The sequence below is a fragment of the Podarcis pityusensis genome (assembly GCF_964106645.2).
Source record: "Podarcis pityusensis genome assembly, chromosome: 18".
In the NCBI taxonomy this organism is placed as follows: Eukaryota; Metazoa; Chordata; class Lepidosauria; order Squamata; family Lacertidae; genus Podarcis; species Podarcis pityusensis.
Window position 1 is genome coordinate 4726495 of NC_138043.1, and position 20374 is coordinate 4746868.

A 20374-nucleotide genomic window follows, 5' to 3' on the forward strand; every position below is an offset into this window, starting at 1 on the left:
GGCAGAAATGCAGCCTGCCATAAAGGTAGGAAGGAAGGAAGGAAGGAAAGAAAATAAGGAAGGAAGGAAGGAAGGAAGGAAGGAAGGAAGGAAGGAAGGAAGGGGAAAGGAAAGGAAAGGAAAGGAAAGGAAAGGAAAGGAAAGGAAAGGAAAGGAAAGGAAAGGAAAGATAAAGAAGGAAGGAAGGAAGGAAGGAAGGAAGGAAGGAAGGAAGGAAGGAAGGAAAGATAAATAGGAAGGAAGGAAGGAAGGAAGGAAGGAAGGAAGGAAAGATAAATAGGAAGGAAGGAAGGAAGGAAGGAAGGAAGGAAGGAAGGAAGGAAAGATAAATAGGAAGGAAGGAAGGAAGGAAGGAAAGGAAGGGAGGGAGGGGAGGGGGAGGAAGGAGAGGAAGGAAGGAAGGAAGGAAGGAAGGAAGGAAGGAAGGAAGGAGACAAAGGAAGGAAGGAAGGAGGGAGGGAGGAGAAGGAAGGAAGGGAAAGAAAGAAAGAAAGAAAGAAAGGGAGGGAGGGAGGGAGGGAGGGAGGGAGGGAGGGAGGGAAAGGAAAGGAAAGGAAAGGAAAGGAAAGGAAAGGAAAGATAAATAAGAAAGGAAGGAAGGAAGGAAGGAAGGAAGGAAGGAAGGAAGGAAGGAAAGAAGGAAGGAAGGAAGGAAGAAATAGGAGGGCAAAAAAACCCTCCACGAATTATCACCACTTCAATGACCTCTGTTTGGGACACTCTCCTCCCAGTCTAACCCAGATGGTATGTCAAGCCCCCCCTCCCTGCAATTGCCCCCCCCAAGCCCTTCGCTCCCTGCAAGGCGGCGCTAATAGCAATTAATTATACATTAAAATCCTCTGAGGAATCTCAAAGCTCCCCTGTGGGCCACTAATTAACCGAGCCACGTGCCCCCCCCGTGCATTTGAGGAGGGGGCTTGTTTGGGGGAGGGGGGTGAAGGCATGCGCACACACCCAGAGGAGAATAAGGGGAGGGGGGCGACTCAGAAGCAGGAGGCGCATCTCAATATGGAACCCAGGCATCCGGCTCTGGCGAGGAGGCGAATCTGCTGGGCTGAAAATTGCAAAAAGGGTACGACTTTTCGATGGGTTTTTTTTGTGGGGCGGGGGGCATAAGGAAGAACAGAATAAAAGCTTGTGGGGTCAGAGATGGCGAAAAGAATATTGCACAGTGAGCAAGATCCTGCAGAAACGAGTTCCTTCTTAAGTAGAACACCCACCATCAGGGGCAGTCTATCTCTGGATAACACCCAGAAATAATTCATTACTTATACCCCGCCCATCTGGGAAACCCAGCCAGAGGGGCAGGGTACAGTGGTACCTTGGGTTAAGTACTTAATTCGTTCCGGAGGTCCGTTCTTAACCTGAAACTGTTCTTAACCTGAAGCACCACTTTAGCTAATCGGGCCTCCCGCTGCTGCCGCGCCGCCGGAGCACGATTTCGGTTCTCATCCTGAAGCAAAGTTCTTAACCCAAGGTACTATTTCTGGGTTAGTGGAGTTTGTAACCTGAAGCGTATGTAACCTGAAGCGTACGTAACCCGAGGTACCACTGTATAAGTAAATTATTATTATTATTATAGTGCAAAGCTGCTTTGCAGAAATGCGTTCATTAGGGAAAACCACTCACGAAAATCCCTATATTCAGAGCAAGTCGCATTGAAATGCTGATAGGTTTTCATCAGAACTTTGGGGGGAGTAAAGGTAAAGGTAAAGGGACCCCTGACCATTAGGTCCAGTCGTGGCCGATTCTGGGGTTGAAGTGCTCATCTCGCTTTACTGGCCAAGGGAGCCGGCGTACAGCTTCAAGGTCATGTGGCCAGCAGGACTAAGCCGCTTCTGGCGAACCAGAGCAGCGCACGGAAATGCCGTTTACCTTCCTGCCGGAGCGGTACCTATTTATCTACTTGCACTTTGTGCTTTCGAACTGCTAGGTTGGCAGGAGCAGGGACTGAGCAATGGGAGCTCACCCCGTCATTGCGGGGATTCAAACCGCCGACCTTCTGATCGACAAGTCCTAGGCTCAGTGGTTTAACCCACAGCGCCACCCGCGTCCCTTGGGGGGGGGTGATAACCTGCAACTCTGCAAACATGGAGAAGATTGGCGGGTGGGAAATGAGAAACAGTTGTGACCCCTTTGCCCATTCCTAAATGGAAGAGACCCGGATATCTGAACCGCCGGATCGCGGCTGCCAGCCAGGGTAGACAACAGCCAGCTAGATGGGTTTGGCAGGCGATATGCACCCCGCTTTGCTTACCGGGCTCTGCTCTTTCGCTTTGAGGGGGGTGTCGCTCCTGCTGGACGGCAGAGAAGCAGGGCTGCCCGGGAGATCCCTCCGGAGCGGAACGACCTTCGTGGCAGATGCGCAGGGTGGGCTGCCATGTTCGGAAGCAGGGTCCTGGGCAAGAGAGAGAGTGAGGATTGCAGGAAGGAAGGGGCAAAGTGCTCAAATGAATTACTGTATTTTTCGCTCTGTAAGACGCACTTTTCCCCTCCTAAAAAGTAAGGGGAAATGTGTGTGCTTCTTATGGAGCGAATGCAGGCTGCGCAGCTATCCCAGAAGCCAGAACAGCAAGAGGGATTGCTGCTTTCGCTGCGCAGCGATCCCTCTTGCTCTTCTGGCTTCTGGGATTCAGAATAATTTTTTCCCGTTTTCCTCCTCCAAAATCTAGGTGCGTCTTATGGTCTGGTGCGTCTTATAGAGTGAAAAATACGGTGCTTTAAAAAAACAAAAACTGGTCGATTCCAGTCCCCATTATTTCGTTCGTTCGTTCCTTAGTTCATTAAATTTGTTGGTTTCTGTGATGATACATTTTACACATCACTTGGGAAGACAGGTGAACAAATGTCAGTGTACTGGAAGAAGCAAAGATCACCAGTGTCGAAGCGATGATTCTTCAACATCAACTTTGTTGTCCGGAGGCCTGATGATCTTCTTCCAAAGCAACTACTCTATTCCGAACTTAAAAATGGAAAGCGTAATGCTGGTGGTCAACAAAAGAGGTTGGGTGGGACAGTGTTTTCGAAGCTACCAGCATGAGTTTGACCAAACTGCGGGAGGCAGTGGAAGACAGGAGTGCCTGGCGTGCTCTGGTCCAGGGGGTCACGAAGAGGCGGACACGACTAAACAACAACAACAACAACAAAGGAGGGGGGGCTTCTTTTTTCCCAGGCTCCCCTCGGATCGTGCCGTCAGCAATTTTAAAAAACCTTTGAGAAAATGCCCCACCTTGGTGTTGGGTGGGGGGCAAGCCCCGTGCCTTTCCTCGCTTCAATTCTTTATGATTATGTTTTTTAAAAGCACAGTCCTGCGCGAAGGGGGTGGGAGAGAGGGAAAAATAAACTCCGCAACCCGCATGAATTATACAGATTTGCTCTGCCCGTGTTTGCCATCTTGCATAATTGAATTCTGCCTCCGTCTCTGCAAACCAGGATGCCAACGTACCTCGTCCACAACCAAATTGTAGTCGCTCCTCTCCCCATCGCTTTCCTGCAAGAGAAGGGAGGAAAAGGGGCAGGGTCCTTATGTGTCTCGATACCTCGTCGGGTGCAGCTCTCGAACCCAGCTCCCAAAAAAAGCTGGAGTAAGTTATATTCAAGAGTCGACCCACCGAAAAGAAGAGACCTGAGTTAGTTATGGCCATTAACTGCGACTGGTCTATACGAGGGCAGGAATGAGAGTTTCGAGGGTCCCCACTGGAGGCAGGAATGAGAGTTTCCAGGGTCCCTTAGGGGGACAAGAATGAGAGTTTCCAGGTTCCCCACTGGAGGCAGGAATGAGAGTTCCCAGGGACCCTTGGGGGGCAGGAATGAGAGTTCCCAGGGTCCCTGGGGAAGAGCAGGTATGAGAGTTTCCAGGTTCCCCATTGGAGGCAGGAATGAGAGTTTCCAGGGTCCCTTGAGGGGGCAGGAATGAGATTTTCCAGGGTCCCCATTGGAGGTCCCCATTGGAGGCAGGAATGAGAGTTCCCATGGTCTCCTGGGGGGCAGGAATGAGAGTTTCCAGGTTCCCCATTGGAGGCAGGAATGAGAGTTTCCAGGGTCCCCAGAGGGGGAAGGAACGACCGCTAAGCCAGTTTCAGACACGCCTCGAGCCTCGGAGAGTTCTGACAAGTTCGCGTTCCACCTTTTGCAGCAAGGGAAACCACCGTCACCTCTCCGCAGGGAAGCGCTGAGCAAAGGCGAGTCCCCAGGCAACGCGGCCGATTTGATCAGCACAAGGCATGCAAGCTCCACCCCCCAGTAGTTCTTTGACTCCTTATTGGGTGAGCAACGCAGCCAAGCAACACAGTTGGAGCCTCCCTCCTCCCTGGCCGGCAGGGAGGGAGGGAGAGGAGCTGCTTCCTTTGAAACCCGGGAAATTTAAGGGACATCATCAATAAGGGACAGCAGCGGGACACAGCACTGGGATAAGGGACTGTCCCGCCAAATAAGGGACAGTTGACAGCTATGCTTTAGCCCTCACAACAACCTTGCGAGGCGAGTCAGTTGGCTCAAGGTCACCCAGCGAGTTTCGTGCTTGGTTGGGGAACTGAACCGGGGGTCTTCAGTGCTCTGGCCGCCAAGCCGACCCTTTCCCGGGTTCCGACGTGGGGTGGCCGGGGCCGGATCCGGAAGCGACACTTACGTAGAGCCTCACCTCCTCCTTGCCCTCCTGCTTGCGCTTTGCTCCGGCGCTGTCCAGCGGCTCCTCGCCTTGCAGGCTCTCGGGGGGAGAGGCAGAATTGCTCTTTGGGGAGGAAGAAAAGAAGGAGAAATGCAAAAATTCATTGGGGGTGTCTCCAAGAGAGCAGGGTGCGAGAGGGCGAAGGAGGGGGCTGGGTGTTCATCAGTATGCGGATGATACCCAGCTCTACCTCTCTTTTAAATCAGAACCAGTGAAGGCGGTGAAGGTCCTGTGTGAGTGTCTGGAGGCGGTTGGAGGATGGATGGCGGCTAACAGATTGAGGTTGAATCCTGACAAGACTGAAGTACTGTTTTGGGGGGACAGGGGGCGAGCAGGTGTGGGGGAGTCCCTGGTCCTGAATGGGGTAACTGTGCCCCTGAAGGACCAGGTGCGCAGCCTGGGAGTCATTTTGGAGTCACTGCTCTCCATGGAGGCACAGGTCAAATCTGTGTCCAGGGCAGCTGTCTACCAGCTCCATCTGGTACGCAGGATGAGACCCTACCTGCCTGCGGACTGTCTTGCCAGAGTGGTGCATGCTCTAGTTATCTCCCGCTTGGACTACTGCAATGCACTCTACGTGGGGCTACCTTTGAAGGTGACCCGGAAACTGCAATTAATCCAGAATGCGGCAGCTAGACTGGGGACTGGGAGTGGCCGCCGGGACCACATAACACCGGTCCTGAGAGATCTGCATTGGCTCCCAGTACGTTTCTGAGCACAATTCAAAGTGTTGGTGCTGACCATGAAAGCCCTAAATGGCTTCGGTCCAGTATACCTGAAGGAGCGTCTCCACCCCCATCGTCCAGCCCAGACACTGAGGTCCAGCTCCGAGGGCCTTCTGGTGCCAGAAGTGAGGCTACAGGGAACCAGGCAGAGGGCCTTCTCGGTGGTGGCACCCACCCTGTGGAACACCCTCCCTTCAGATGTGAAGGAAATAAGCAGCTATCTTCTCTTTAAAAGACATCTGAAGGCAGCCCTGTTCAGGGAAGTTTTTAATGTGTGATATTTTAGTGTATTTTTGGTCTCTGTGGAAGCCGCCCAGAGTGGCTGGGGAAACCCAGCCAGATGGGCGGGGTACAAATAATAAATTATTATTATTAGTATTATTATTATTATTATTATGAGAGAAAGAGAGCGTTTCCGGCATCAAAAACGCTGCCCGTCCTCACGAAAATTAATTCACATTTTAGGGAGCATTCATCCTAAAGTAGGCTTTTCATTTCTTGCAAATAACGAATTAAAGATGAAGATGATGGACTTTTGGGAGCAACCAGGAGAAGGAGGACTACCAAGAAATTTAAAGACTATTTAGCTAAATATGTTAAGATCATTTAAATAGAATTACTTGCGAGCATCAGATTGACCTAGGATGTAAATAAGTGATGTTGTAGAAGATTACGGTTTAAAAATTTTTTTGAAAAGAAAGAAAGATGTTAATTGACTAAGTAAATTTTATGGGAAAATAGTTTTGGAAAACTGCTGCAATGATTTATATGGAAACTCAGCCAGGGGGAATCGAGGAAGTCACCCAACAACGTTAACAAAAGTGGAATTATTACAGCTAGGATAAATGTTTGTTTGTTTTCTTTTTGATGTTTTCTTTTTATTTGCTTGTTGCAAATTTGGAAAACTAATAAAAAAAATTGAAAAAAAATAAAATAACGAATGCATGCATTTATAACTGACGCTTCTCCTTCGCATTGCTCTCCGTGGCGCTGCTCTTGGGCCTGATCCGGAGGCTCCAGCTGGTATAATAATAATAATAATAATAATAATAATAATAATAATAATATATTACTTACACCCTGCCCATCTGGCCAGGCCTCCCCAGCCACTCTGGGCAGCTCCCAACAGAATATTAAAAACATGAGCAAACATTAAAAACTTCCCTAAACAGGGCTGCCTTCAGATGTCTTCTACAAGTCAGACAGTTGTTTATTTCCTTTTTTTAAAAAAAAATGATATTTATTGAGAATTTTAAAGTTAAAAAGTTGTTTATTTCCTTGATATCTGATGGGAGGGTGTTCCACAGGGAGGGAGCCACCACCGAGTAGGCCACTTAAGGCTTTATAGGGCAGAACCAGCACTTTGAACTGGCCCCGGAAACTAATTGGTAGCCAATTGGACCAGGATCAGTGCAATATGCTCAAACCGTCTTGATCCGGTGAGCAACCCGGCCGCTGAATTTTGCACCGGCTGAAGATTCCGAACCGTCTTCAGAGGCAGCCCTACGTAGAACGCAATGCAGTAATCTAACCTTGAGGTTACCAGTAACAGGATATATTTTATGACACTTGAGTCACCCGGATCAGATGGGAGCAGATAGTCATATCTATTGCAGAAAGGCTTACCCGACTTGACGCATGTTCTGGAACAGGCAAGCCCAGCCAGGAAGGTATTCAGATAACCGAGTGAGACACACAAAGAAACAAAGACATTTAGTTAGACACCCCTCCAAGCAAAAATATCACCATGCGGTGATAACGAGAGCGTTGAGTTGCGGGCTAGGGAGGATCATGGGAAATGGGGGAAAGGGCTATCGTTAATCCAAGACAGCGTCCGGATGCGAGTTTCGTTGTGATTCAACGCCAGCCCCCCAAAGGGGAGAACAGAGGCGCTGCTCCAGAGCCCAGAATCGTAACGTTGGAAGGGACCTCCCCACCGCTAGGGTCATCTAGTCCAACCCCCTGCAATGCAGGAACCTCAGCTAAAGCATGCATGTAATAAAGGAGGTAGCTTCGAGAACACTGTCCCACCATCTCGTCCTCTGTCGTCCCCTTCTCCTTGTGCCCTCCATCTTTCCCAACATCAGGGTCTTTTCCAGGGAGTCTTCTCTTCTCATGAGGTGGCCAAAGTCTTGGAGCCTCAGCTTCAGGATCTGTCCTTCCAGTGAGCACTCAGGGCTGATTTCCTTCAGAATGGAGAGGTTTGATCTTCTTGCAGTCCATGGGACTCTCAAGAGTCTCCTCCAGCACCAGAATTCAAAAGCATCAATTCTTCGGCAATCAGCCTTCTTGATGGTCCAGCTCTCACTTCCATACATCACTACTGGGAAAACCAGAGCTTTTACTATACGGACCTTTGTTGGCAAGGTGATGTCTCTACTTTTTAAGATGCTGTCTAGGTTTGTCATTGCTTTTCTCCCAAGAAGCAGGCGTCTTTTAATTTCGTGGCTGCTGTCACCATCTGCAGTGATCATGGAGCCCAAGAAAGTAAAATCTCTCACTGCCTCCATTTCTTCCCCTTCTATTTGCCAGGAGGTGATGGGACCAGTGGCCATGATCTTCGTTTTTTTGATGCTGAGCTTCAGACCATATTTTGTGCTCTCCTCTTTCACCCTCATTAAAAGGTTCTTTAATTCCTCCTCACTTTCTGCCATCAAGGTTGTGTCATCTGCATATCTGAGGTTGTTGATATAAGACTCCCAGGAAAAGACCCTGATGCTGGGAAAGATGGAGGGCACAAGGAGAAGGGGACGACAGAGGACGAGGTGGTGGGACAGTGTTCTCGAAGCTACCAGCATGAGTCTGACCCAACTGCGGGAGGCAGTGGAAGACAGGAGTGCCTGGCGTGTTCAGGTCCAGGGGGTCACGAAGAGGTGGACACGACTAAACAACAACAACAGTGTGCGCAGAGAGCCTTTTCCTGTTTGCAGCAAAGAGCCACAAACACAAGAGTCGCTCTCCCCTCTTGCCCGTTTCCAGCAAATCGATTTTGGAAGCGTCGATGTCTCCGACTGCGGAGGCAGAAGCGGAACCATCCCAGCTGGCAGCCATCAACAGACCCCCCCACCCCACTCCACCCCCCCCCCCAATTTGTCTAATCCCCTTTGGAACACCCGAGAGTCCCGCACTTTGCCTTGCATGGGTAAAATAAAGAGAACGGGCTCGGCTAGAACCTTTATAATCCCTGACATGCTGGGTGTCTACTTGCAGGGAGAGGTTGTTCACCCCTTTCTTCTTTTTCAGAAGGGGGGAGACGTCTCCCCGAGCTGTAACGCTGAAGTGAGGCAGCCCGTTCTCCTTCTGCCCATTGAGACACAGCCGCGTTGAGCTTTTTGGGGGGGGAAATATTATTATTATTATAAAAGCATCGATAATGTGGTTGCCTGCGGAAGAGCCTCCTCGCCGTAGGTGCCCAGGCGGCTTTTGAAATCAACACAGATGTATTAGGCAGCGGTATGGAGGGAGGAGGGAGAGAGAGAAAGAGAGAGAGAGAGAGAGAGAGAAAAGGCCTTTATTTCCTCCCACCCACCCAGAACAGAGAGGAAATTTGCCAAAAAAGGGGGGGGGCGTCCCAAGAGGTGCTGGATGCAATCCCACAATGCAAGCCTGCCAAGAAGCTTTCCTAAGCTACATTTGGCTTTGATCACAGCCTGCATGCAAAGCAATTTGTAACAAAAGGGGGGGGGCGAGAGAGCCCCCCCCAAAAAACACACGCATTTCTAAGAGCCAGCTGGGGCGACTCCAGATTCCACACGCTTGCCCCCATTGCTCCACAAGTCTAGACAGGTTCATCTTCAATTCTGCAATTCTCCAAAATTGGTTTCTACCTGAGCTGTAAACACAGAAATTTTATATTCTATCTATCCTTGGGGGGGGGGGTGGCTATAGAGAAGCAGGATTACGCCCCCTGCATAAATCATGCAAATTAGGCATGTATTGAGGGACGTGGGTGGCGCTATGGGTTAAACCACAGAGCCTAGGACTTGCCAATCAGAAGGTCGGCGGTTCAAATCCCTGCAATGACGGAGTGAGCTCCCATTGCTCGGTCCCTGCTCCTGCCAACCTAGCACTTCGAAAGCACGTCAGAGTGCAAGTAGATAAATAGGTACCGCTCTGGTGGGAAGGTAAACGGCGTTTCCGTGCGCTGCTCTGGTTCGCCAGAAGCGGCTTAGTCCTGCTGGCCACATGACCCGGAAGCTGTACGCCGGCTCCCTCGGCCAGTAAAGCGAGATGAGCGCCGCAACCCCAGAGTCGGTCACGACTGGACCTAATGGTCAGGGGTCCCTTTACCTTTAACGGTATAAGCTTCCGGGTCATGTGGCCAGCATGACTAAGCTGCTTCTGGTGAACCAGAGCAGTGCACGGATCTGGGATTTGCAAGCTGTGGGGAACTTGGCAAGGCTCCCAGACCACAGCCTTAATCTTCCAGGCTGCACCTCTCATTTTAGAACTCAACAGCCCACGCTAGAGTTTAGCCACACCGGACCACGCAGCTGTTCCCCGGGTCAAAAATAGTGCCAGTCTCCCCGCCATGTTGGAGAGACTTAATTAGCAAAGTTATTATTATTATTAGTTGGGCCGTTTCCTCCCGAAGAAACAGCTGCAGCGTGGAAAGAGGGGGATTGGGTGGGGGTGGGTGATCGGAGGGTGCGAGAGGAGCATCCCTCACACAGACCCCGCTGTAAAGGTCTCTCACCCGCAACTGGAAAGAAGTACCTATATTCCTATCCCTCTTCCCCATCAGACAAAGCACATTTTGATTGTAAGCGCTTTGGGGCAGAGACTTCTTCCATCTGGAGAACTGATGCTTTTTAATGTGAGACACCAGTGAGGAGAAAGGAGGTATTTTTCCTTGTTAGGAGCGGTCGCAGGGTTTTTTTAGCTTATGAGGAAAAAGGCAAACGAGAAGAGAAACGATAGACGTATTGCAAAGTCAGTCGTAGCACAGAGAGCACAGAGAGAGGAAAGCTCTCCTTACTCTCTTGTAACACAGTTGGAGACAAGTTATGCACCTAGGTATAATTGTGGTCCCATCACTGGTCCCATCACCTCCTGGCAAACAGAAGGGGAAGAAATGGAGGCAGGGAGAGATTTTACTTTCTTGGGCTCCATGAACACTGCAGATGGTGACAGCAGCCACGAAATTAAAAGACGCCTGCTTCTTGGGAGAAAAGCGATGACAAACCTAGACAGCATCTTAAAAAGCAGAGACATCACCTTGCCAACAAAGGTCCGCATAGTAAAAGCTCTGGTTTTCCCAGTAGTGATGTATGGAAGTGAGAGCTGGACCATCAAGAAGGCTGATCGCCGAAGAATTGATGCTTTTGAATTCTGGTGCTGGAGGAGACTCTTGAGAGTCCCATGGACTGCAAGAAGATCAAACCTCTCCATTCTGAAGGAAATCAGCCCTGAGTGCTCACTGGAAGGACAGATCCTGAAGCTGAGGCTCCAGTACTTTGGCCACCTCATGAGAAGAGAAGACTCCCTGGAAAAGACCCTGATGTTGGGAAAGATGGAGGGCACAAGGAGAAGGGGACGACAGAGGACGAGATGGTGGGACAGTGTTCTCGAAGCTACCAGCAGGAGTTTGACCAAATTGCAGGAGGCAGTGGAAGACAGGAGGGCCTGGCGTGCTCTGGTCCAGGGAGTCATGAAGAGGCGGACACGACTAAAGAACAACAGAACTGTGGGAGGGGAGAGTGCTCTTGGGTTCAAATTCTGCCGGGACTGGCGGCTGATAGCTCCCACTGCCCGGCTGCGTTTGTGTTACGGAACTTCCGAAAACGCAGTTCTTTTTATTACCGCGCTCCTTCGAGGTGCCCCTGCGAGAACGTGACTCGGTTTCTCCCCCACTGGACTGATGAGGAAGGCTCCTCTAATTAAATCTGCATATGCACAGCCCCTGAGCTGCACAACCCACACCCACTGGGCTTCAGCGGAGAACTCGAACCCAAGACCCTCGCCCAACCTGTGGCCACCAAGCCTGGCTTTGGACGCACGCACCCTCCCCGCTTACCTTGGTGGTTCTCTGAGTCGTGAGATGACCTCTCCTCCTTCGCCGCCAGCGCCGTCTGAGCTGCCAGCACCCCGGACAGCGCCAGGAGACCAGAGGAGGTGCTGACAGCCACTAAGCTGGAGGTCTGTGGGCCCGAAGGGTGTGGGGTCAGCGGGATGGGAGGAGCGTGGTGGGAGAGGTTCTGGAGTTGCTGCTGCTGGAGACAAAAGGAGAGACTCCGGAAGACGGGGAAGGGTTTGGGAAACCGGCCGGGTGCCTACCGTATTTTCTGCTCTATAAGACTCACTTTTCCCCTCCTAAAAAGTAAGGGGAAATGTGTGTGCGTCTTATGGAGCGAATGCAGGCTGCGCAGCTATCCCAGAAGCCAGAACAGCAAGAGGGATTGCTGCTTTCACTGTGCAGCGATCCCTCTTGCTGTTCTGGCTTCTGAGATTCAGATTTATTTTTCCTTGTTTTCCTCCTCCAAAAACTAGGTGTGTCTTGTGGTCTGGTGCGTCTTATAGAGCGAAAAATACTGTACTCTGGTTTGGGCTGTGCAGATCCCGAAGGAACAGAATCGCAACTTGGGGTCACTCCTGGATTCAGCTGTCACTGGAGGCTGAGGCGAGAAGGGCCTTTTGTGGGGGACTCCCTGGTCCTGAATGGGGTAACTGTGCCCCTGAAGGACCAGGTGCGCGGCCTGGGAGTCATTTTGGACTCTCCGCTATCCATGGAGGCGCAGGTCAGTTCTGTGTCCAGGGCAGCTGTCTACCAGCTCCATCTGGTACGCAGGATGAGACCCTCCCTGCCCGCAGACTGTCTGGCCAGAGTGGTGCATGCTCTGGTTATCTCCCGCTTGGACTACTGCCATGCGCTCCACATGGGGCTACCTTTGAAGGTGACCCGGAAACTGCAACTAATCCAGAATGCGGCAGCTAGACTGGTGACTGGGAGTGGCCACCGGGACCACATAACACCGGTCCTGAAAGACCTACATTGGCTCCCAGGTTTCCGAGCACAATTCAAAGTGTTGGTGCTGACCTTGAAAGCCATAAACGGCCCAGTATCCCTGAAGGAGCGTCTCCACCCCCATCGTCCAGCCCGGACACTGAGGTCCAGCTCCGAAGGCCTTCTGGCATTTCCCTCCCTGTGAGAAGTGAGGTTGCAGGGAACCAGGCAGAGGGCCTTCTCGGTGGTGGCGCCCTCCCATCAGATGTCAAGGAAATAAACAACTATCTGACTTGTAGCAGACATCTGAAGGCAGCCCAGTTGAGGGAAGTTTTAAATGTTTGATATTTTATCGTGTTTTTAATATTCTGTTAGGAGCCACCCAGAGTGGCTGGGGAGGCCCATCCAGAAGAGCAGGGTATAAATGATAAATTATTATTATTATTTCCACTCCTGTCATTTCAAGCAACTGGATAGATCCGTAATGTTTGCTCTTCTATTGTGTTTTTAGTGTTCTGTTGGGAGCTGCCCAGAGTGGCTGGGGACCGGAGGGATATAAATAATAAATTATTATAATCTGAAGAAATTCCAACCAAAGAAGAATGGCAGACGAAATTAATGGGCTATGTAGAATTGGACAAAATGACAGAAAGGATTCGAAACCTGCAGGACCAGAGATTTACAGAGGATTGGAAGAAGCATATGAATTATTTGAGGAGCAACTGTAATCAACAAATTATGCTAGTAGGACTACAATAAGTTTTGTAAGGAGAAATATACGAAGTGTTACAAAGTAGAAAAATATAGAGATATTGGTTATTAGTTTGAAATGTAATAGGGAAGATAAGAAATGCATACTGAGAGATTAGATTGGAAAATTTTCAGACAGGATTGATGGAAGTCAAAAATTTGAATAAAATGTAAAAGTATGTTTAATTACTGTTGAAAATGATATGTTTAAAAAAAACTAATAAAAATTATATACAAAATTAATAATAATAATAATAATAATAATCTGTTTTTAGTCTGGTTTCCGAACGTTTGAAATTCCTGCTGTCAACATTTCTCCTACCATCAAGTGGTATATATGAATTTTATGAAATAAATAAAGGAAATAAAACAGCTATTCCCCTCCTAGCCCATTGTGGATGTGCCAGTTCCCTCTCTTGGGATTTTTGTCTACTTCCGGGTAGCTAAGCATCCCTAAATGCCTATTCTCTGCCTTCTCTGCCTCAGCAAGATAAGCTTTGCAAGAGATGAGATGGCCCAGAAAGAAGAGCAGCTTTGCAAGAGAGGAGCTGCTCCGAGGAGAACTCCTTGCAAAGACAAATGAATTGCAAACAGGAAAGAGACGGCCTTTGGTCTGACCCGGCCACTCACCCCAATAATGCTGTTCAATTCACCCATCGTCACCTGTTTTGCCCGATCCATAGCTTGCAACACCTGCTGTTGGTGCTGGAAGGAGGAAAAAATACACATCAGGAAATTTAGGGAAGTCTTTGTTCCTCTCTCGATGATATTTTAAAGGGGGGAAAACCTGGATGTACATTTCGAAAATATAAGATATAAAAGATAAAAGATAAAAAGCAAATAAAACAAAACCTACATACAGCAACAGTGTTTTGTGTTGTGCAGGCTCCTGCAATGTAAGTCATGGGCCCCGCCTGCTAGCCTGCTCCCTAAAACATCACTGCTTTGCTCCTTTCTATATATAGGGTGCCTACATTCTGCATGGACTGGTTGCATGGCCCCATGGGCAAATGGCTTGAGGTACCTATGAGGTCCATAAATTACCATATAGCATATAGGTAAAGGTAAAGGGACCCCTGACCATTAGGTCCAGTCGTGGCCGACTCTGGGGTTGCGGCGCTCATCTCGCTTCACTGGCCGAGGGAGCCGGCGTACAGCTTCTGGGTCATGTAGCCAGCAGGACTAAGCCACTTCTGGCAAACCAGAGCAGCACACGGAAACGCCGTTTACCTTCCCGCCGGAGCGGTACCTATTTATCTACTTGCACTTTGACGTGCTTTCAAACTGCTAGGCTGGCAGGAGCTGGGATCGAACAATGGGAGCTCACCCCGTCGCGGGGATTCGAACCGCCGACTTTCTGATCGGCAAGCCCTAGGCTCTGTGGTTTAACCCACAGCGCCACCCGTGTCCCTCCATATGGCATATACCGAACACAAAAAAACAGCGAAAATTTGTGTTGACAAAGGACAGCTGGATATATAAGGGGCCCCATTACCTTCAGTAGCTGAGGGCCGCATTGAACCTAAATCCGGCCCTGGGGGCGAACCATTCCTCAGTCTGCCGAAGGCAGTTTGAGGTTTTGTCATTGCGGACCCCCGATGCCCAGAATGTGTTGCGTGTGAAACTGCTTTCGATATGAAACACAAACAAATTTATTTTACCTCTTGCGTCAGGAAGGGGATGATCTGGGCGCAAATAGCGCTGAGCCGTTTAACAATCTCCGCCTGGGAAAACAAAAAGAGACAGGGGTCTCAGTCACATCAGAGGTGAGGCCTGTTGCAGGAATTTATGTATAGGTTGGGGGGGTTGCCCCTCCAGCAGATATCATGCACATGCAGCCCACTACCAAAACCAGCACAATCGCTTTTGTGACTTTTGTGATTTGTCCCCACGAAACACTTCATCACAGTTTCTTCCTATCTATTCAAAGGGCCTCTGCTGCACAATACCAAATGTAAGAATTCACTGATCAATGTATCTCTGTACTGGCTCACTGGGAAAACTTCAGAAATTCATATAGACATGTGAGCTCAGCTCCTCAGCAGCCCCTCTGCCTGAGTGATAATCCCTGGCCTCCTGATACCTGAGTGCCAGACAGGTAGCCATTCCAGAAATAACAAACCTAGATGAAGACAAAAGGGTGTGATTCACTTGGCTGGGAAACAGGGAAATATAAATAACTTGATGTGTGGAGGGCAAGGGGAACCATGGGGCAGGGTCCAGGATGCTCAGATTACTACCGCCAGACCTCCCCTTTCATGATGTAACCATGATGTATGAGTGATGTAGTTTGGGGGGGTGTAACATGGGGATTATAAGGGGCGCGGGTGGTGCTGTGGGTTAAACCACAGAGCCTAGGACCTGCCGATCAGAAGGTTGCAACGCTCATCTCACTTTATTGGCCGAGGGAGCCGGCGTACAGCTTGGTCATGTGGCCAGCAGGACAAAGGCGCTTCTGGCGAACCAGAGCAGCGCACGAAAAAGTCGTTTACCTTCCTGCCAGAGTGGTACCTATTTATCTACTTGCACTTTGGCGTGCTTTCGAACTGCTAGGGTGGCAGGAGCAGGGACCGAGCAACGGGAGCTCACCCCGTGATTGCGGGGACTTGAACCGTCGACCTTCTGATCGGCAAGTCCTAGGCTCTGTGGTTTAACCCACAGCGCCACCCGTGTCCCTATTTAAATGTATAGAACATTGTTAAAAAATGAAGAATAGAATATTAAAAAACAACAACATGTTGCCCCGCCTCTCGTTTTCTCCAGCCCCACCATCCCTGACGGATGCCAGTCGCGGCTGCTGCAAAAACAGCTTGCCTCCTAACATACCTCTCTAGATTTGCAAGGAGAAGAAAGGGGGAAAATATACAGTGGTACCTCGGGTTAAGTTCTTAATTCATTCTGGAGGTCTGTTCTTAACCTGAAACTGTTCTTAACCTGAAGCACCACTTTAGCTAATGGGGCCTCCCGCTGCTGCCGCGCTACCGGAGCATGATTTCTGTTCTCATCCTGAAGCAAAGTTCTTAACCCGAGGTACTATTTCTGGGTTAACGGAGTCTGCAACCTGAAGCGTATGTAACCTGAAGCGTATGTAACCTGAGGTACCACTGTATTGGCCAGGAAGCAACAAGCAAACAAGTGACTCTCGCTCCAAGGCTCCCTGTCTTCTCCCAAGCAAACGAACACACAGGAAAGCTGGCAGTCTTGCCTCTTTCCCCGGGCGCCTTGCCAAGCTTGTGTTCCCGAGCAGCCGCTCTCAACCCCCCCATGATGCCCTGGATTGATAAACCCAGAGACAGGAAGCAAATTACAAGCGGGGCGGGGAGATCTGGGGAAACCAGAGAGAGAGAGAGAGAGACTTCTGGCTTCTTCTGATGGATCAACACACAGAATACAGAGGCCTGGAAGATTTCCGTGCCTTAAGATTTCCCCTCCCCGCCTCTTCCCTTGCTGGAAAGAAACCAAGAAGAACGTTAGCTATCTCTGCATGCTAAAAGCGGTTGTTGTTGTTGTTGAGTCGTTTAGTCGTGTCCGACTCTTCGTGACCCCCTGGACCAGAGCACGCCAGGCACTCTTGTCTTCCACTGCCTCCAGCAGTTTGGTCAAACTCATGCTGGTAGCTTCAAGAACACTGTCCCACCATCTCGTCCTCTGCCGTCCCCTTCTCCTTGCACCCTTCCATCTTTCCCAACATCAGGGTCTTTTCCAGGGAGTCTTCTCTTCTCATGAGGTGGCCAAAGTATTGGAGCCTCAGCTTCAGGATCTGTCCTTCCAGTGAGCACTCAGGGCTGATTTCCTTCCAAATGGAGAAGTTTGATCTTCTTGCAGTCCATGGGACTCTCCACAGTCTCCTCCAGCACCAGAATTCAAAAGCATCCATTGTTCAGCGATCAGCCTTTTTAATGGTCCAGCTCTCACTTCCATACATCAGTACTGGGAAAACCATAGCTTTTACTATACGGACCTTTGCTGGCAAGGTGATATCTCTGCTTTTTAAGATGCTGTCATTGCTTTTCTCCCAATAAGCAGGCGTCTTTTAATTTCGTGGCTGCTGTCACCATCTGCAGTGATCATGGAGCCCAAGCTAAAAGCGGTTAGGTCAGGCAGACTGCGCCTGGCCTCTCCTGAGACATCGCTTTGTATCGCTCGTAAACGATAGTTTGTGCCCACGATGGTCTCCCGTGGTTAAACGCCACCCTGCTTTCCTCCGCGGCTGCAAGAAGTGTTTGGGAGGATCCCTGCTTTCCCTCAGCCTAACCTTCCTTACAGGGTCGTTTTGAGGATCAAATGAGGGGGAGAACCATTTTGAAGCATGTGGTGGAAAAAGTGGGAGATAATTGCAATGCAATGCAATATAATATAATATAATATAATATAATATAATATAATATAATATAATATAATATAATATAATATAATATAATATAATATATAAAATATAATATTATAATATAATATAATATAATATAATATAATATAATAATATAAATATATAAAATAATATAATATATAAAATAAAATAAAATAATTGCAGATTGCAATGCAACAACACCAGTCTGGAGGGGCTCTTTAATTTGATTTAATTTGATTTTAATTTACCCCATGTGCTGGCTGGGGCTGAATGGAGTTTTATTCCAAAGCAGCTGGAGGTGATGTAAGGATGTAATTTGAATCCAGGGCTCAGTCTCTGGATTAACGTTTTTTAAAAATGCCCGGGGCCACGTCTCTGGAATAAGCAAGGGCATGCTATAGGCAAGAGTGTTCCTGAGCATACAAATCCCTCGCTTGCGGGGTCGCCACCACCCAGACAGTGGAAGGAAAGGCTATGGGACACGCCCCAGAAGGAAATCTGTTAGGCCAGAAAATAAATGTGTGGCCTCGCGTCGTTTTTTGTAAGATGCATATCAAATATCAAAGATGACAGCCCCATTTGAAGGTCTCTGAAACCCAGCGTCTCCCTTGTTTCCTCTTAAGCCCTCAGTCCTCGCCACTAGTCGGAAAACCAAGCCTGAAACATCTGTCTCTGTGTGTGACGCCATTAAATAAATAAATCAGAGGTCTCTGCCCCGAGGAGTGTACAGTTCCCATCTCCTCCTTCAGACGAACCCGAAAGTTGCATACCTGCTTATGCATCTCGATGTTCAAGCCATAAGACATCTCGTAATACTGAAACAGATCAAGAACAAATATCGGTAAGGGAGGGATGGAGGGAGGGAAGGAAGGAAGGAAGGAAAAGAAAGATGAGGGAGGGTGGGAGGGAGGAAGGAAGGAAAAGAAAGATGGAGGGAGGGAGGGAGGGAGGGAGGGAGGAAGGAAGGAAGGAAGGAAGGAAGGAAGGAAGGAAGGAAAAGAAAGATGGAGGGAGGGAGGGAGGGAGGGAGGGAGGGAGGGAAGGAAGGAAGGAAGGAAGGAAGGAAGGAAGGAAGGAAGGAAGGGAAAGATGAAGGGAGGAAAGAAAAGTAAGATGAGGGAGGGAGGGAGGGAGGGAGGGAGGGAGGGAGGGAGGGAGGGAGATGTAATAGATAATTCATTCTAGCTTCCAATGTTCAGAGATGAGAGCCTATCCTTGTTCAGCCAAAAGTGGGAGGGAGGCGTCTAGAAATTTGGGTTTACAAAGTCTAGAAACTTGGGTTAAAAAAAAAAAACCCAGGACAGGCAATTTTTGTAAATACCACATCCCTGCAGATTCAAGGCTTATATGCATCTCTAGGTCTGGTCTGTTGTCATACAATTATGAGCTAACCAAACCAGGTTTGCAGCCACAGTAATAATAATAATAATAATAATAATAATAATATGGAACGTGATCCGTGTTCGCAACCCGCAGTGTCTGCAGCTCGCAGCAGTGCATCTGCACATGCGCGGTTGCGATTCTGCGCTTCTGCGCATGCGCAAAGCACGATTTAGTGCTTATGCGCATGCGCAACCGCCGAAACCTGGAAGTAACCCGTTCCGGTACTTCCGGGTTTCGGCAGTCTGTAACCCCAAAAAATGCAACCTGAAGCGTCTGTAACCCGAGATATGACTGTAATAATAATAATAATAATAATAATAATAATAATATATTTATACCCCGCCCATCTGGCTGGGTTTCCCCAGCCACTCTGGGCTGCAACCTTCTGAGACAGACAGATGCAAACAACATAAACAAACAAACAAATAAACAGCATCGCTTACCATCACATAATGTCTCTGCATTTCTGTCTTCTCACTAGCCAGTTTCTCACATTCCAACTTCAGGCTGCAGAAAAAGAGAGCGTTATTTGCAACCTCCACACTGTGTTTTTTTTGGGGGGAGAGGCGCTCGCTCCCCAGCCCCCAAATTCTACCCCAAAACAACCAAAGACTGCATGCAAAATGACTGTGGGGTTCTCAGTGCTGGGTATGAGACCCAAGTGAAGTTTTTGACATTTTCCCCAAGATGGGAAATTTAGACAGGGTGGAGGGACAGTGAGAAGAGGAGGGAAATATAGGGGGGGACCGAGGGGGGAGAGAGAGAGAAATGAAAGGAACACACGAGGAGACGAGAAAATGCCTCTTGCATTTAGAGCGGTCCCTCTAATCCCCAGCGTGGGCAGGGAGCTTGTGGAACAACGAAAAATAAAAACAAGAGCAGGAGATTATATATGCATGATCTCAGCGGCAACAATCCTATCTCTATAGTCATGGGATCCTGAGTGCCTTTTGAAAAGGAAAAACAAAACACTTATGTCTCCGTTTCCCGGAAAGGATTGCGGCTAGCCGGAACTCCGAAGACACACACGCTCTAGGAGACTGCAACATTTTACTGCAGACCCCACCTGCTTCGCCTCCGCAGCCTAGTGGTTAGAGCAGCGGTCCCCAATTTTATTTGAGGCCACCACCCGCCCTGGTTTCCATAAACTCACCCCCAGTTCCCTAGTATCCCCCAGTGCCCTGTTATTCGGAACAGCGGTTTCCACAAAGGCAGATAATAACGCAACGAAATTCAAAGCCCTGGCAATTAATTGCACATTTATTCAAAGTTCAATTAAAACTATTCGGTTTAATTAATTGGGCAAAATGGATGAACTGGAGTCAGCGATACCAGATTTACAAAGTCGGGTGGTTACCATATTTTTCGCTCTATAAGACGCACCAGACCACAAGACACACCTAGTTTTTGCAGGAGGAAAACAAGAGGAAAAAAATTCTGAATCCCAGAAGCCAGAACAGCAAGAGGGATCGCTGCACAGTGAAAGCAGCAATCCCTCTTGCTGTTCTGGCTTCTGGGATAGCTGCGCAGCCTGCATTCGCTCCATAAGACGCACACAC

The 20374-nt window shown here is 49.1% G+C and overlaps 2 protein-coding genes across 8 annotated transcripts in view; both read right to left on the reverse strand.

Annotated features, from left to right (window-relative positions):
* The window catches only part of LOC308467456 (granzyme H-like), a 175490-nt gene that overhangs the window by 78996 nt on the left and 76120 nt on the right, over nucleotides 1-20374 (reverse strand). The window lies entirely within an intron of this gene.
* Nucleotides 1-20374, reverse strand: part of TLE2 (TLE family member 2, transcriptional corepressor) — a 43490-nt gene that overhangs the window by 17878 nt on the left and 5238 nt on the right. For 2 of the 7 annotated variants that reach the window (XM_080988883.1, XM_080988878.1), the window contains exons 3-11: nucleotides 19259-19322; nucleotides 18203-18247; nucleotides 14746-14808; nucleotides 13715-13789; nucleotides 11408-11603; nucleotides 7018-7034; nucleotides 4628-4729; nucleotides 3446-3490; nucleotides 2258-2398 (exon numbers count right to left, since the gene is read on the reverse strand). In XM_080988883.1, the coding sequence (XP_080845009.1) occupies nucleotides 2258-2398; nucleotides 3446-3490; nucleotides 4628-4729; nucleotides 7018-7034; nucleotides 11408-11603; nucleotides 13715-13789; nucleotides 14746-14808; nucleotides 18203-18247; nucleotides 19259-19322 (748 nt within the window). Of the gene's footprint in view, nucleotides 1-2257; nucleotides 2399-3445; nucleotides 3491-4627; nucleotides 4730-7017; nucleotides 7035-11390; nucleotides 11604-13714; nucleotides 13790-14745; nucleotides 14809-18202; nucleotides 18248-19258; nucleotides 19323-19598; nucleotides 19920-20374 lie in introns of those variants that run through there. The other 5 variants (XM_080988884.1, XM_080988882.1, XM_080988880.1 and 2 more) reach the window with 5 other exon arrangements.